General features: G+C 52.5%; 8 protein-coding genes across 8 annotated transcripts; 4 read left to right on the top strand and 4 right to left on the bottom strand.

Annotated features, from left to right (window-relative positions):
- The first annotated feature begins 1230 nt into the window (after nt 1–1230).
- BJY04DRAFT_107440 (alpha-amylase) lies at nt 1231–3539 on the top strand. Its single transcript, XM_073708066.1, has 2 exons — nt 1231–2432; nt 2493–3539. Exons 1-2 carry the CDS (start codon nt 1425–1427, stop codon nt 3138–3140), a joined length of 1656 nt encoding a protein of 551 aa, XP_073568587.1. The 5' UTR covers nt 1231–1424; the 3' UTR covers nt 3141–3539.
- A 24-nt stretch (nt 3540–3563) lies between these two features.
- BJY04DRAFT_195068 (alpha-amylase) lies at nt 3564–6116 on the top strand. The gene is made up of 8 exons (XM_073712157.1): nt 3564–3735; nt 3802–4215; nt 4351–4946; nt 5023–5046; nt 5112–5132; nt 5194–5416; nt 5529–5781; nt 5852–6116. Exons 1-8 carry the CDS (start codon nt 3657–3659, stop codon nt 5877–5879), a joined length of 1638 nt encoding a protein of 545 aa, XP_073568588.1. The 5' UTR covers nt 3564–3656; the 3' UTR covers nt 5880–6116.
- Nucleotides 6117–6683: 567 nt separating this feature from the next.
- On the bottom strand, nt 6684–7527 carry BJY04DRAFT_220840 (GPI anchored serine-threonine rich family protein; the record flags this gene model as incomplete). The annotated part of the gene is made up of 4 exons (XM_073716978.1): nt 6684–7107; nt 7169–7303; nt 7351–7429; nt 7476–7527. 4 exons carry the CDS (start codon nt 7525–7527, stop codon nt 6684–6686), a joined length of 690 nt encoding a protein of 229 aa, XP_073568589.1.
- Nucleotides 7528–8206: 679 nt separating this feature from the next.
- Nucleotides 8207–9746, bottom strand: BJY04DRAFT_220841 (MFS general substrate transporter; the record flags this gene model as incomplete). Its single annotated transcript, XM_073716979.1, has 4 exons — nt 8207–8394; nt 8453–9295; nt 9348–9593; nt 9647–9746. The coding sequence occupies 4 exons, from the start codon at nt 9744–9746 to the stop codon at nt 8207–8209; spliced, it is 1377 nt and encodes a 458-aa protein (XP_073568590.1).
- A 1088-nt stretch (nt 9747–10834) lies between these two features.
- On the top strand, nt 10835–11870 carry BJY04DRAFT_229645 (phytanoyl-CoA dioxygenase family protein; the record flags this gene model as incomplete). Its single annotated transcript, XM_073719111.1, has 3 exons — nt 10835–11036; nt 11095–11470; nt 11519–11870. The coding sequence occupies 3 exons, from the start codon at nt 10835–10837 to the stop codon at nt 11868–11870; spliced, it is 930 nt and encodes a 309-aa protein (XP_073568591.1).
- Nucleotides 11871–12315: 445 nt separating this feature from the next.
- Nucleotides 12316–13435, top strand: BJY04DRAFT_220843 (uncharacterized protein; the record flags this gene model as incomplete). Its single annotated transcript, XM_073716980.1, has 4 exons — nt 12316–12429; nt 12484–12999; nt 13066–13138; nt 13194–13435. 4 exons carry the CDS (start codon nt 12316–12318, stop codon nt 13433–13435), a joined length of 945 nt encoding a protein of 314 aa, XP_073568592.1.
- A 176-nt stretch (nt 13436–13611) lies between these two features.
- On the bottom strand, nt 13612–14628 carry BJY04DRAFT_220844 (uncharacterized protein; the record flags this gene model as incomplete). Its single annotated transcript, XM_073716981.1, has 3 exons — nt 13612–13854; nt 13920–14459; nt 14521–14628. The coding sequence occupies 3 exons, from the start codon at nt 14626–14628 to the stop codon at nt 13612–13614; spliced, it is 891 nt and encodes a 296-aa protein (XP_073568593.1).
- Nucleotides 14629–15238: 610 nt separating this feature from the next.
- On the bottom strand, nt 15239–16564 carry BJY04DRAFT_229646 (cytochrome P450; the record flags this gene model as incomplete). Its single annotated transcript, XM_073719112.1, has 3 exons — nt 15239–15752; nt 15805–16341; nt 16389–16564. The coding sequence occupies 3 exons, from the start codon at nt 16562–16564 to the stop codon at nt 15239–15241; spliced, it is 1227 nt and encodes a 408-aa protein (XP_073568594.1).
- Between the last annotated feature and the right edge of the window lie 246 nt (nt 16565–16810).

The following is a 16810-nucleotide window of genomic DNA, read 5'->3' on the forward strand; positions in this document are numbered from 1 at the left end:
GCCAGTGGTAGAGGGTGGGTCAGTACAAGCAATTACAAGCCCGAAACCACGTTAATCGGCCCGGCCTTGGGCTCCAGTTCCGTATTTTCCGATTATAAATAGCGATTATTCGCTGTATCATCCTTCTCGTATCCATGCTTCGAAATTTTCACCAGTCAGGAACAGTGTGTTGATTGGTCGATCGGGTGCAGATAACCGTCCCAATGAGATGGGAGCACTCGATCTGCGGGCTGTCACTCTCCCTGTAATTTGCAAAGCATTCATCATTATCTAGTGGTATTCCTGTCCTCTGTCAAATCATATTCAAGACCTTATCTCTGTCGTCTGTGGCGTAGCATTCGGTATAGAATGTCTCATCTAGTTTGCTAGACACCCCCACTCCCTCTCGCGCAGTCATGATTACAGGAAGTCACAAGGGCCTTTGCCTGTTCGAACCCAGCGAACCGTTTGTCACTCTGTCTGTCGTCGATCCCTCGTGGTCTCCTCCGGTGGTTCATAAGCTAGTTATCTCCAGCTTGCTGACTCAAGATCACAAACAGCAAACTCAGGGGCATTCTGCTGATTTAACCGTGGATTAGCCTGCTCTCGTCCATGTCCCGTCAACGGCTAATTGACTTGGCTGTGATTCGTGATAAGGACTCCGAGTCACACTCAGACTCTCAGTGACTGAGGGTGAGGGGGACACTCTCTAGCACCAATCTAGGAATATTGGCCGGCAGACCATGGAACCACGCGCCCCGCATCTATATTGACCACTTGCACTCCGACTGTCCAATGCCTCCTGACTCTGAGTGGAGAGTAAACAAAATAGCTACACTCTAGTCTACAAGGGGGAAATACCACCTCAAGTGCTGGTCCTGCTGGGCAGCTGGATAGATGAAGCCAGACCCATCCTGCATGTGGCGATTGTCCAAGTGCCAGGTACACCCGCAGACTACTGACGTTATTGCTGGAAAAATCAAGGATGTGCAGGCCCATTGCCAGCTTGGATAGCAAGAGTTGAGCACCTCTAACTCTGCTGGGGGACTTCTCCATTTCTCGTCACGGTACCCTCGGCTTAGGGCTGTAGCTTTCCCCGGCGATGATCAACCCCCCTTCCAAGTTCCAAGGTTCTCTCGCCATCCTTCCTTTGGCTCCTTCTTGCTCTGTTTAGCTTTTACTCCAGTCGTTCTTTCCCCCTCGCTCGCTGCCATTCGGCCTGTCACTCTCTTATCATCGTCACGTCTTTCTTTCTCACGAATACGAACTGCTCGCCCAATTGCCCTCTCTCTCCCGGGCTTCTCCGCAGCATTATACATTCTTTTACACTATTACACTATCATGATCAGGGCGAGAACGTGTCTCAGCCCCCGGTAATCTGACGCGTCGATCACGATCCTGACGCAGACTCCAGAGCCTTAAGTCTACAGTTCAATCCTGTCACGATGATCGTCCACCCGCCACAACTCGCTTCCATAGCGACCTTTCTCAGCCTATTCACTCTCACACACGCTGCCAACCTTGCAGCATGGAAGTCCCGGTCAGTTTACCAGACTATGACGGATAGGTTCGCACGAACAGACGGCTCAACAACACACGCGTGCAACACCACGGCGGGCTTATACTGTGGCGGAACATGGCGGGGCACAATCAACCACCTAGACTACATCCAAGGCATGGGCTTCGACGCAGTCATGATCTCACCTATCATGGAGAACATCGAGGGCCGTGTCAAGTACGGTGAGGCTTATCACGGATACTGGCCATTGGATCTGTACTCGTTGAACTCGCATTTCGGCACGCACCAGGATCTGCTGGATCTGAGCGATGCGCTGCACTCCCGTGGCATGTATCTCATGATGGACACAGTCATCAACAACATGGCATTCATGCTAGACTCTGGCGAAGACCCAGCAACAGACATTGACTACTCCACGCTCAGCCCGTTCAACAAAGCCGAGTACTACCATCCCTACTGCAAGATCGAGGACTGGAACAACTTCACCGAAGCGCAGCTGTGCCAGACCGGCGATGACCTCGTCGCGTTACCCGATCTCTTCACCGAGCACACCGAGGTGCAGAACATTCTGGAGAAATGGGCCAACGAAATGATCAAAACCTACTCGATCGATGGACTCCGCATCGACGCCGCCAAACACGTCGATCCCGCCTTTCTGCGCAAGTTCGGAAGCGCCGTGGACATCTTCATGACGGGCGAAGTCCTGCAGCGCGAAGTCGACATCATCTGCGACTACCAAGACAACTACATGACCAGCATGCCCAACTACCCGATCTACTACGCCATGCTCGACGCCCTCCTCATGGCCAACACGACCAACCTCTACCGCGTCGTCGAGACCATGAAGACTTCCTGCCAGGACGTAACCGCGCTGGTCTCCTTCTCCGAGAACCACGACCAAGAGCGCATCCCCAACAAAAACGACGATATCGCCGTATGTCCCCCCGCACCAGATCCCCACGAGACTGAAATCCCACTAACCATCTATACTTAGATCGCCAAAAACGTCCTCACCTTCACCATGCTCTTCGACGGCATCCCGATGATCTACCAAGGCCAAGAGCAACACCTCGACGGCCCACACACCCCGGAAAACCGCGAAGCAATCTGGCTCTCGAAATACAACACCGACGCAACCCTGTACAAGCTGCTGACGAAACTCAATCTCATCCGCAAACACGCCTACAAACTCGGCATCGACTACCTGGACGCCCGCACGGTCCCCGTCTACCGCAGCGACGGCGACATCGCCTTCAAAAAGGGCGTCGAGGGGAGACAGATCGTCACGGTGCTCTCCATCCAAAGCTCCAAGCAAAAGGGCTCGTACACGCTCACCATGTTCTCAACGTACAATGCCGGAACGCAGATCACGGACGTGCTGAGCTGTAATAACTACACGGTCGCGAACACTGGTGATCTGGTGGTGACGCAGGAAAAGGGCGAGCCGAAGGTGTTTTTCCCGACGGAATTGTTAGAGGGGAGTGGGCTTTGCGGGTGGCCGTTGGAGAATATCACCTTTACGGAGTTGAGGACGGGGGAGGCGCCTGAGGAGGAGGACTTGGGGTCGATGGCGAGTCGGAGGATGCTGCCGACTGCGCTATTTTCTCTGGTGTTGGCGGTTGCCGGTTTGCTTTTCTTTTAAGGTGCTGAGCGGTGTCGATTCTTGATCTGGAATACTTTTTATATTTTTATCTTCTCTGTATATTTTGCTATTTGACAGTGCGATACCCTGGCCGTCTAATCTATACCTATACCTATAATCCTTCAATGTCTGGTTTTCTCGGGGTGTACTCCAACTCATGCCTTGCCATGCCCACAACCCCTTTCTTGAGTCCGGAGCACGAGAAGAAAGTGAAAGTCAAGACCGAAAAGCCGAGGACCGACTATTTCTGAATCACCAATAAATTCGAGAGCCAGAAGTAGCCCGAGATAGCTCCGCACGAATCAGCAGCAGTTTGGAAGAAAAACTCGGTCGCCCGAAATAGAAAATGCGCTGACTAACTGTCTCAGAATTCAAAATTACACCCCGAATCAAGCACCGTACCAACTACAACTACAATGGAGTGCCTGCTGTAGTGTAGCACCAATTACTATCAATCCAAATCAATTACTCCGACTCCGTGACCACTGACCACTGCACTGCAGCAGAGCCAAACCAATGTCGTCATTCCTCTCGTGCCTCTTCCCGCGCAGAGCCCGCAAACTCCGCGAGCAGAAATACTGGCAGGCCATTGAAGGTGGGCACCACTAACATCCTCCATTCCAACCCGGCCATACACTCCCAAACTAACCAATCACAACAGCCTCCGCCTCCCAATCCCATCTCCAATCCCTCCCCTCCTGGACTTCCCCCGAAAACACCCTCATCTTCCAATCCTTTGAATGGCACGTCCCCGCCGACGGCCAGCACTGGCGGCGCCTGCAACACATCCTCCCATCCCTGCAGTCCATCGGGGTCGACACGCTATGGCTGCCGCCCGGATGCAAGGGGATGGATCCCAACGGGAACGGGTATGATATCTACGACCTGTGGGATCTGGGGGAGTTTGAGCAGAAGGGCGCGGTGCGGACGAAATTTGGCACGAGGGGGGAGTTGGAGGATTTGATTGAGGGCGCGAGAGGGTTGGGGATGGGGGTGCTTTGGGATGCGGTGCTGAACCATAAGGCTGGGGCGGATGGGGTGGAGAGGGTGAGGGCTGTGAAGGTTGATTTGGAGAGTATGTCTATCTACATTCTACACCCCAGAGTTTCTTGTTTGCTGTTGCTGTGTTTGAGTTTCAGGTGGAATAGACTGTACTTGAACTCGAGGGGGCGGAACCATGCTGATCTGATCGATCTGACTTGATCAACAGGGCGAAACGTGGAGATCTCCACACCCCAGGAGATCGACGGCTGGGTTGCCTTCGACTTCACTGGGAGAGGTGGGCGGTACAGCGCGATGAAGTACCACGCGGAGCACTTCTCCGGCGTCGACTGGGATGACCGCAGCAGAGAGAACGCCATCTACCGGCTCGTCGGGCCCGGGAAGGGCTGGGCTGAGGATGTCTCCAGGGAGAAGGGCAACTACGACTATCTGATGTTTGCGGACCTGGACCTCTCGCACCCTGAGGTCCGGCAGGATGTGCTGAACTGGGGGAGCTGGATCACCAGCGAGCTGTCGCTGAGTGGGATGAGGCTCGACGCGGCAAAGCACTTTTCGACGGGGTTCCAGAAGGCGTTTGTCGAACATGTTCGGAAAACAGCGAATCCGGACTTTTTTGTTATTGGTGAGTACTGGACGGGGGATATCCAGGAGTTGACGCGGTATTTGGACGACATGCAGGGCTCGGTGGCTGCGTATGATGTGCCCCTTGTGGATAAGTTCTCGAAGCTGTCAGAGACACCGGGGGCAGACCTCCGGGGGATCTTCGAGGGGACGCTCGTGCAGCGCAGACCCGCGCACGCTGTGGTAAGCGCTGAATCATACGACTGCTGCTTAAGTGCGAGATTGACTGACTGATTGACTGACTGTTGGAACATTGCAGACCATTGTCACCAATCACGATACAGTAAGTCTTGCGAGATCACACCGTATATGACGAGCTCAATCTCATACTAACCTAACCAACCACAGCAACCCGGCCAAATGATGGACGTAAGTCAAGTCAATCACAGTCACGACTCAAAAGTAACACCCGTCTAACAAACACCACCAGACCCCCGTCGCCCCCTCCTTCAAACTCCTCGCCTACACCCTCACCCTCCTCCGCCAAGACGGCCGCCCCTGCATCTTCTACGGCGATCTGTACGGCATCCGCGCCAACACGAAGAAACCCCTGACGCCCGCATGCAAGGGCAAATTACCCATCCTAGCCCTTGCCCGGCGGCACTTTGCCTACGGCGCGCAGCAAGACTACTTTGACGCGCCAAACTGCATTGGTACGTACCCAGCGCCGCTAGCCGGTCCTTATCAGACTCAGTATCGAATTGAGAGTGCACTAGACTCGAGTTAGTTGATAGCATGGCTCGCTAACCGAAATTCCTGCAATAGGATTCGTCCGATACGGCAACGCCCGCCACGCCGGCCTCGCGAGTCTTATCAGTAATGGACCCGCGGCCACAAAGCGCATGTATCTGGGCCCTGGGCGCGGGGGTGAGGTGTGGATGGATATCTTGCGACCGGGGGAGGAGGTAACGGTTGTGATTGATGAGGGTGGCTACGGGGTGTTTTCGGTGCAGGCGATGAGTGCCAGTGTGTGGGTTGACAGGACGGCTGCGGCGGGAGTGAATCTCCAAGAGAAGTTGTAAGTGATCCATTGTGATGTCTCACTCTGTGCATCCTGATTTGACTTTGGCTGATGGCACGTTTTGCAGTGATACGAGGATTTACGAGTTGAGTTAATCTATACGGGGTGGTTAATTCCTGCTTGTAATTTTCATTCTTGGAATACACTAGGAAAGATTACGAGATGATAGACTAATGGTAAGAACCTAAGTGATCCATCATTTATTGCTTTGAGATTGAGACCCTTGTGGGCCGTGTCTCGGAGGGAAATCTCTGCTTGATCCACCGGTATTAAGCGTACAATTACCATTACTAGTGGTGGATCAGAGCAGGCCTGACCGTTGCCAATGTGCCAACCACTCGGCATGCGTCTTGTCTGCTTGACAGAGGCTTTGTGAGGCTTGTCGGTGACTACAGTACAATTGCATTCAGAGCTCAAGGATTAAGGGTTCAGGATAGAATAGATCTCAATACTCTTCAGAACATTAGAATACTAAATTATTGGAGTACAAGAACTGATGTGGTGAAACTATATATCACCCACTAGTCGTCAAGATATATAATCGATTAATCACCCAGCAAGCAAGGATCAAACAACCCAACCAACCAAAATCACATTACAATCTAATTAGATAGTGTACTATCGAACTCTAACCAACCCATCAAATCAAAACACAATTAACTACCGTCCACCACATTACCAGCCTCTGATTAATACCCCTCGCACTGTTTCCCGGCTTATCGCTGTCTCATCCGCGAATCACCGGCTGTCTCGCCTTCATTTCATCCCTGTCAGAGCTAGAGCTAGCTAGCTAAGCTAACGCAGTCCGAATACGGCATCCCGACCGGTTATTGCAACCTTAGGTAGATGGCTAACCCGAAGCCCTGGCTCCCCTCGTATTCAATCCCAGGCGGGAAAACCTAAAAGTTGAACAGAAGAGCAGCGCCGAGCAGACCAGCAGCAACAGTCAACGGCGCACCGAGGGCACCCGCGCCGTTGTCGCCGGGGACGTCGCTGACCGAGGCATCGGCGGGCGACGGGGTGGCGGAGGAGGTCTGGGTGCGGGTGGTGGTGGAGGAGGCTGAGGTGGTAGCAGTCAGCGTAGAGCTAGGGGTGGGAGTAGACTCGGTCTCGGTCTGAGACTCGGTCTCGGTGCTGGTGGTGGTGGTACCGGTGGAAGAGGGGCTCTCCGTGGAGGTGCTGGAGGAGGTGCTGGTGGAGGTGCTCGAGGTGGTAGATGAAGAGCTGGAGTCGTCGGAGACGGTCACGTTCCACTGCTGCGACTGGGCGAGGATGCCGGTGTTGTGCTCCTCGTTGGAGAAGAGGTTGATTTGGTAGCCGGGGCTGGGGTTGTTAGTTTTGTTGTTGTGATACAGAGGGAAGGGGAGGGATTGCTGGCGCATACCCGTCAGTGAGGCCGGAGATGCCGTCGATGGTGTAGGAGCCATCGGCGGTGTCGACGTCGGTGGCAATCTTCTTGTCGACGGGGGGGTAGACGGCGTTGTTGACGAGGTAGAGATCGAAGGAAGAAGGGTCGGTGCTGGGGATGTTAGTGCTGCGACATCGCCAGTGTAGGAATCGACATACCTGACGGAATCCCACTTCACAGTGAAGGAGTTGGAGGGGTCAATCTCGACATTCTTCTTGGGCTCGGTGACGGACAGAGCTGCATTGATCAGACAGTTTTCTTGTAGCATAGGGAGAGAACCTACCGCTGACAGAGACTGCCAGAGGCAGGACGGAGGAAACGAGAGTGAAGCGCATATTGGCGAGTATAAACGAATGTAGTAGTAGTAAATACTAAGTAGTGAGTTTGGAAGTACAAGTTGATGAACGAGTGTCAAGATGAAGAGATCGCGAGCTTCATAAATCAAAACCAGATGCCCTAATCAAGCCTTGCTAAGAATTCTATCACGTACAGAGCCCTATCTTTGGTTACTTGGTCTTGCCCTGTAATCCATAAATAGAGAGCAAGACATGTGGATAACAGCAGAGCAGTCACAATGAGACATGTCTGAGGCACCGTGGAGCAGTTCCTTGCGTATTTCTCAAACTCTGGTACGAACCATCGGTCCCTCCTGAAAACAGGTGAAAACAGGTGAAAACAGACCTGTTTTATTGGATACTTGGGAAAAAAATCAAAAACATCGGGCCACAATTAAGCCGACCCAAACCTATGGCGAAAGCCGCCCAAACATGGTGAACCGGATCAACCTGGTTTTGCAAAAAATTCAGCAGACAAAAAAAAAACCAGTGTCTTGTGCGACTCGGGGGTTGACTCGTTGAGAAACAGGATTCAACCTGGTCGTCTCCATAGTGGCGTCAGGCCTGAAGGACAGCAGATGGCTCAATGTCCTCCGAGCGCAATGTACGTGACCACCCCCATGATAAGGCACAATATTGCTGCAAAGTCAGCCTCACTCAGCCGTAGAAAAGGAATAGGCTATTGTATCTCACCAAGCATGACGTTCATCCAATAATACCCGATCCCCTCCGTCAACAATCCCGAAGCCAGCGGGCCTACAAACATGCCGAATTTCCAGGTAATGTTGGAGAGCACAAAGGCACGCGAATGGCCAGTGCTAGCTCCAAAAATACCTGGCACCTCGTCCGCAATTTCGGAGGCGCCGCCTGATTGCGATATTGCAGGTCAGCGACAGGTCAGGTTTGACTGAGAGATAAGACTCACGTAGCACTTCGACGCCACCAAAGCCCAACACGAGGGTCCTGCATATTCCGATCATTACAAGCGTGGCTATGTAGACTATTTGTCCGGTACGGTCAGTTGCCCATCCGAATTGATTGTTCCCCGGAACACCTAGTAGCCATAGAGAAGGCGCCATGAAAAGATACCCGATTGTGACGGGGAGGCGCATCCCGTACTTGTCCTTGAGCCAGCCGGCGGGGAATACGAGGAGGAGTGTGGGTGCCTGAAGAAGCAAGAACAGAATGCCTGCCTGCAGGCTCTTCCAGTGGAAGACATCTTTTATGTGAAGGGGGATGGTAGCTTCGAAGCTTGAGATTAGAACTGCTAGGTATGTTTCTGCGACTAGAGCAACGGTTACTCGTCTCTTGCAAAGCATCATCCAGTAGATGCGGCTCGAGCTCGCGGGCGCACGATGCGGCTCATCGAGATAAGGGTGGGGGTGCGCTGTCTCCAGCAGCGGATCTGTTTCGCTATGCTCTGCCTCATTGTGACTGTTCTCGGTCGGGGCTGACGAGTAAGACGGGCGGCTCTGCTTGATCCCTGGCGAAAAGTTGTGTGGCTCAAGCAAACATGCCTGGATGGTTGTCCCAAGCAGTAAGAGCAAGAACACTAGCAGCCAGGTCGCCGTGTATGAGACCGAGTTGAATAGCGCTGCGGCTATCGCGGGCGCAGACAACAAGCCTCCCGATACGAAGAGCACGCAGATGCCCATCGCTCGCGCAATCTGATCCGGTGGTATGCTCGTCCCCAGGATCGCCATGCCGGCTATATATAACAGGGATCCGGCGATGGTCTGGAGGAGTCGGCCGATAATCAGACCTGCGACTGTGTGTAGGTGTTGGTTAGCATCTGAGGCTATATAGCGCTGATGGCTTACATGTAGCGGTCCATGCTGTGAGGGCTGTTCCGACCATATTCACCAGGTAGGATGTCAACATGAGGCTGTTTTTCCATTTCACCCTGTCCGAAATATACCCCACCAAGGGAGCTATCGCAATGGATACGATTGCGTTCATTGACAGGACGATAGATGTGAACAGTTGGGTATGTGACGGGTCGACTCGCAGGCGGCCTTCGAGAATGTCCGGCATGATGGGAAGGATGAAGCTGAACAGGAAACTGTCTGAAACTGCATGTTAGTGTTTGTGAGGGCATGGGCGTCTTGAATCCACCTACCCGTCGACATGGCCATCGCTATCACTGCCACGATGAACAGCTTCGATGAGCGCCATGCGTAGCCCGGAGGCTTTTCAGAATAAGGCGCCGTGTAAGCCATTGCAAGGCGAGAGTATCCTCACTCAATTGAAGTTAATGACAGAGAGGAGAGAAAAAGTGCTGGCAAGAGCTCGAGTTGATGAAAGCATTGCATGAAGAGCTCTTGAGCTCGGCCAGTCAGGTTCCGAAAGTTCCATGCTGGTGAATTAGGTTTGTGCATAGTCACACAGTAAACTCGGGTTCTCAGCTTCGCGAGCCAATTGGTTTCTCCGGAGGCCTCGTTGAAGGTTGGAAAATGAGGAGTTGGAGATGGTGCTCATCTCAGCTACAAGATAGAGTCGGGGTATGCCATACCAGCTGCCGCTCATGCAGGGTTGTCCTACGTAGATGATTCCAAATGTACATCAACTGCCGCGTTTCTTGACTCGCATAGCTGTGGTATTACGTACGTCTATGCCCGCTATTTGGTACCCTCAAGGTTGACCCTGCTGAGCAGGTTACGCAGAGCACGCCATGAATGCCTGTCGTTGGGTAGAGAGGGTTGACTGCATCTCCGCCGCGCATTAGGGCATCAAACATGGTCAGCTGAGGGGAAATGAGAAGAAGTAAGACCCAGTAAACTGGAACCACGTCGGGTAGCAGACTGAGGGGGATGCTAGTCATAGCTTCTAGTGACCCTGGCGTAGTACAAGAGAGCTGATCTTTGACCCCTCCCAATCGTTTCGTTACACAATGATTACTTTGAAAGAGCTAGGATCGAGATCAGGATGCTAGTCGAGGCGATCAATGCCCATGCTGGCCTCAGCTGTGTCTTGCGTGCTTGACCGCTGCTGACCCCGTGCTCTCGCTAGACTTTCGGTTGATTGTCAAAATGTCAGATCCATCTAGGTGGTACAGGCTTTCCTTCAGAAACACTCCTCATGCAGGGATCGGCCGTCACAGAGAGTGTGGCCAATGATGGTCTTGTATAGATCCTACAGCCATTCACGGTCATCCGGAACAAGAATAAGCAAATCCGAAGTATACCAGCGTATCCATGGCATTCCTCAAACACTTTGTTGTTGTTTGGCGTGATACATAAATGCATGCAATCCAGGTACTCAATCGTCCGCACCAATTCAATTCCGATTGACTGCTCTCACCAACACGATGGCTCCTTCGAAGCAGTACGGCCCCGGTCTGCAATACGTGCCAGCCAGCAGCAACATCGAAGATATAACCTACCTGTTGAAGCGCGATGGCGGTGTCGTCCTGAGAAACTTTGTGTCTCAGCAGGATCTGGACCAGACCTACGCCGAAATCAAGGACAAGCTTGACCAGGACGTAGAGTGGGAGGGGGAGTTCTTTCCAAGTATCTCTCCACAGGTCCCCTCCAATTGACTCACATACTGACCGCATACTGTGTATAGAGGAAACCAAGCGCGTCAACCACACGGTCGCCATCAGTCCAACCTACACGAAGACTCAAGTGATGAACCCCGTCTTCCAAGCCATCTGTGCCGAGCTGTTGACTACAAGGAGTACCTTCTGGTGGGGCGATAAACGCAAAGAGTCGGTGTCGAAACCCTATCTCACGTCGTGCACCGCAATCGAAATTGGTCCTGGAGGTAAAGCTCAGCCTCTCCACGGCGATAGTTACGTCAATCATCGTGTCGTTTCTGAGGTCGCCGAGTGGGATGACGAGCGGGATAGAACCAGAGAGACCTCCATTGGCATGATGGTAGCAGGATGCAAGGCAACCAAAAAAAATGGAGGGACGCAGTTCATCCCCGGTAGCCATCTTTGGTAAGTTTTGTGCTGTCCCTCTGTAAAGATGGTTTCTCACAGTCGCAGGTCAACCGACCGAGAGACACCTCCACCGCTGGATCAGGTTGTTGTCCCCGAGCTGGAGAGAGGAGACGCCTTCATCATGTTTTCGTCTGTGTTCCATGGAGGGGGGACCAACGCCACGACTGATCAGCGCCGCTTGGTGTACTCGACTTTTGTGGTCCGGGGCTACCTTCGTCAGGAGGAGAACATGTATCTTGCTGTTCCTCAGGATATTGTTAAGCAGTATGACCGGGCTACGCAGCAGTTTATTGGGTATTATATTAGTGACCCTGCCTGTGGGATTGTGGAACAGATGGATCCGATCTACGTCTTGTACCCTGAGTTGCGAAAGGACGCGAAGCCAAATGATTTTTAGCTTGAATCAAAAGCTAGAGCCTCTATGTAGTTTGTTTATCAATACTATATCTCGACATATGCATTATTTAATTCTGAAAAGACCAATATACTTGCTGCTAAAGGACGTAAGAGAAATCTCGAGACCTGTGGGCAGTTTGCCAGACCAACTCTCAGCTGGGGTTTCTAGCAGACTCGGCACTGCTTGTCGATCCCTTGAATTTGGGAGCTTCAGATTCCGACCAGCTGAGGGGAGTCCCGTCCTTTATGCAGTTTGCTCAATAGTTTGCTGCACATCAGACCTCGGCAGTTGCGTTGCAAATTGGACTGGTAGTTCGCATGCAGTCATCTACATCACATCACACGGGAAGCGCTGAGCTTCTCATGGCTTTAGAGATAAATATACGCTTCGTACTGTTAGATTTATTGACTTACCCACTCTTCCTCTCTTCAAACGTATCACCATCATGACCAAGCAACAGATCATTGCCCTAGCAGGAGGAACCGGAGACCTCGGCCGGTATCTCCACGAGGAGCTCACCAGGGACGGACGGTTCGCCGTTGTCTTGTTAACACGAAAGGTATATCCCAAACTCCTCCTTCTTCAGAGACAACAGCACTGACCGAACAAACAGGAAGGACCCCCCTCTGCCCTTCCCTACACAACCACCCACACCACCGACTACTCCGAGGCCTCTCTGCTCTCAATCCTGAACAGAACCGGCGCAACAGCCCTCATCTCCCTGATCCGCTGCGCAAACAGCGACTTCATCCCTCTCCACACCAGTCTTCTCAATGCCTGCCTCAATTCCACCACCTGCAAGACCTTTATTCCGTCTGAGTGGGCCGGAAATATTGAAGATTTCCCCGACATCCCCATCTCCTACGGTAGCACTCGAGCTCCCTTCCGGAAGATCCTCGCGGCTGCGTCGAAAGACCTGAGGTGGACGCTCGTCAATCTCGGCTGGTTTACTGACTACTTCCTCGCCCCGGAGAAGTCGTACATGAAGTATATTGCCGAGGAATTCCCTATTGACATCAAAGCGTGGACGTACGTCGTCCGCGGTACAGGTGATGAGCCGCAGAGCTGGACTTGTGGTCGGGATGTTGCGAGGGCTGTGGTGGCATTGCTGAGCACTCAAGAGGAATGGGTGAGTGAGGCGTAGTGTTGATTTCTCTCAAATCTCGAGTCACTCACTGATCTTGCTATCCTCTAGGAACCCGTGACCTATGTGGCTGGTGAATGGGGCACGTTCAACGAGGCCGCAAGGTTGATGGAGAAGTTTTACAGTATGTTCACATGTTTCCTTGTCAGACTTAGTATTAATCTACTCATTCGCAACAGACCGTCCTTTCACAAGGACCTATCGCACGCTGTATGATATCAATAAGTCTCTCAAGGAGTATGAACAGAGCCCAAACATTGACGATGTTGGAATTCCGGAGATCGAGCAGTGGGCTATCACCGGTGCAACGGCTTGTCCGAAGGAGAAGACTCTCCGGCAGCGCCAGAAGTATTTCTCTACGCTGCATTTCACAACACTCGAGGAGTTGTTGGTCAAGGCGGAGACTGTGAATCATATCTGAAGACTGACTGCTTGTCAGAGATCAATCCTTTATGACTGGGATGACCACCTTGTCCTTCATTCATTACATGTCCATAACGACCTATATTATGCTAGCAAGTCGCTCTCTCCGTATCTCTACTGCTAGTGAATCAAATCAAGCCTGTTGCTCAAGAAGATGACCTCAGACTCAATTACTCATACCGAACCAAACACCTCCAACCCCTCCCCCTCCGTCTCTTCCCACCCCGCCTCCTCAGCACCACCATCTATAAAGAACCCCCCAGCCCTCTCATCACCCCTAAGCACCCACTCCAGCCATTTCACAGCCGCAACCCCAAACGCTCCCCCATCATCCTCCGTATACGTCCCCGAATGCCCAACGGGAAAGTTCCCAGTCCACTTCGGCACCCCCTCCAGCGCATGGTAATCCCTCTTAGCCTATAGCTTTTGTCAGCCCCAACCTCGATCAAACCAGAAACGCAGGGGGAAAAGAAAGCCCATACATTAGGATAAGCAACATCCCCCCATCCACCGATGAAGTAAAACACCGGCTTCTTCACCTCCGCAATCACCCCCGGATCCTCAAGCACATTCCCATCGTCCGGTAAATCCGGCACAGACCCCTCTGCAATCAACCCGGAGTTGAAGATCCCTAGTACCTTAACCCGCTCGTCATCTCGCATCTGATATGTCTCTAGCCCACCGCAGCTTTGCCCGGCGACTGCAATGGCATTTGTGTCGATGTTGGCGTACTTCCATTTCCCCTTGCCGCAGTACTCGTGCTCTTGGTCGGCCTTCGCAGAGACCCAAAGAATCGCATCACGCATAAACTGCGACGTCGTGAGACCTGTCCCGTTTGGCGGACCGGACGCGATGACCAGATACCCGTAGGAGGCGATGTTGGTGAGGAAGTTTGCGAAGCGGGTGCCGGTGGCGCGGCAGCCGCCGTTGCCCCAGATTAGGACGGGGAGGGGCCGGTCGTCTGGTGGGCGAGTGGGAAGGTACAGGGTGTGGTTTTGCAGGGTAGGTTCCGTGAAATAGGTCTGTTGTTATCAGATTGTTACGTCTTCACTCTGCGTAGACTGAGGATGACATGTAACGTACCGCTGGGTAGGGGCCGCTCCCGCTCCCAGAGCCATGCTTTGTGGGGTAGGAGGAGGCCAAGGGGGTTAGACCTGTTGCTAGTAGGAGGCAAAAGGAGGTGAGCTTCATCTTGGGAGGTATAGCTTATGCTCACTGCTCAGGTGTTGGAGTTACAGAGAGTCTATTAGGGCTTGGCTTTATATTGGTCTGGGTTGGTCGTCCTCGGTATGTTTCCAAGAACTCTCTAAGCAATCTGCCGAGAGAACAGCCGGCATGTTCGATCAGGCTTTGTTTGATTATCACTCCAAGTTAATGTACACTCCGGATATAGTAGGGAGTACTGCAGCGAGTGGGATTGCGGGGTTGGCAGATCGATCTGTGGAGAGCGTGGGGAACATACATCAGTCTACGCAGCGATATCCCTGGACAGGCCCACGAGGCAGCTTCTTTGGTATTCATGACGTACCTACCATCTAGCTCATGTCGCTTTGGGTACTGCATTTCAACTCTACATTATCAAGTGGGCCTCATCTGTGGCGTAGTCTCGTGTCTTCGTGTAGCTTATATCGCTGCAACAAGGACATATATACCTATTTTGCTCCAACAAACAAAAGAGCAAGCTAAAAATCAAACCTCGACTTGTCTACAGTGTACGTGTGTCCACAAGTCAGGACTTTGCTACATAACAATAATGAAGATATACTGTATTCCCAGACATCACAGGTACAGATGTTGACATCTATGCTGGATAGAATTTAATCGGACAGCTAGTCGGCCCAACCTCTGGAAGCTTTGCATGAACAATCTCCCCCGCAACATCCCAGTCCGTACACTTATCCAGCATCGTGTCGAGGAAAACCTTGATGATCATCCGCGCGAGCGAGGTCCCTGCACATCGATGGATTCCCCGGCCAAAGCCAAGATGTGAATTGATATTCTCTCTGTTGAGGATGAACTTGTCCGGTTCGGGAAACTGCTCAGGATCTCGATTTGCAGCAGAGTATACCACGGTGATAGGCTCCTCTGGCGGTACTCTCGTACCCGAGATTTCTTCTTCTTTGACGGCTGTCCGGGAGAAGCCCCGGTATGGGACGTGAAGGCGGATAAACTCCTCGATCGCCGCGGGGAGAAGTGTGCGGTCGTTACGGAGCTTGTTCTGTAGCTCCTTGTCTTCACTGAGGTGCTTGGTGATGGCAGTGATGACGATGGTGGGTGCTACCATGGCGATGATGACAATCTGGCGGATGCACCCGCTGATATCGAAGTCAGCTGAATAAACTCTCCAGTGGGATTAGATAGTCTTACATTATGTGCTCTTCATCAAGCGGGCTCCCGTCCTTATCCCTCTCCAACAACAAACTCGAGGCAGGGTCAATCTCAGGGTCGAGAGGATTCTTCTTCCTGGCCGCCACGACTCGGTTCGCAATCCCGTACCATGCATCACTCCACTTCTTGACCGTAGCCCAGTCGCCTGTCCTCCACGCATACACAAACGGGCTGAAACTCTCCACGAGCAGTGCACTGTCGTCTTCGTCGAGATTCAGCCACTCTTTCTCAATCCAGCTGGTCCAATTCGATCCAAACTCTTCGTAGATATCTCCCTCGCCACGGTCAAGCAGAGGCTGTAGTTCTCTCTCGCAGTGCGCTCGGATAATCGGCTCTAAGCGCTTCAACCGCGCAGGTTTGAGTGTGCGGTCAAGGGCAGTGCGATATGGCTTGTGGTTCTCTCCGTCGAATTTGAGAGGCGGGCGTCTGATGCCCCTAGGGTCGGCGGGGACAACGGCGCAGACGTATGAGATGAATTTGTCGTTGTTCGACGCCACTTCTTTGATGTCGTTGTACCTGTGGAGTAAGCACATCATGCGCTGAAGCAAGTAGTGGGGCAGTACCTCGTTAAGACCCAGTAGCCATCATGTTTGTCTACATGCGCGACTGGACAGTGGTTACGGAGGTAGTCGTATTCGCGGTATATCTTCTCCGGCTCGTTGCTCGTGACGAGGGCGCTGGTGTTGATGTCCCAGTTCTCTGACACCGCAGGCGGAGCTTGCACTTCAGTCTCAGCCATTGTGATGATTCAATTCTTCGAGAAGATAGCCAATACGTCTCCTGGCCAATATGTAGATGATATTTCCGGCAAACAAGGGCAGTAGACTCCCGAGCCAAGCTCACGTTCAGAGAGTCGGATCTCGGCTCGTTCTTAACAATCGAGACAGATTGATGAAATACCGTGCCTTGAAGCCGGGTTTTGGAGTAAGGACCGGTAATTTGCCCTTTGCCAACGAGGCAGGATGCACTAAGAGCTCTACTAGAG

The sequence above is a fragment of the Aspergillus karnatakaensis genome (genome assembly GCF_047715665.1).
Source record: "Aspergillus karnatakaensis strain CBS 102800 unplaced genomic scaffold BJY04scaffold_43, whole genome shotgun sequence".
NCBI lineage: Eukaryota > Fungi > Ascomycota > Eurotiomycetes > Eurotiales > Aspergillaceae > Aspergillus > Aspergillus karnatakaensis.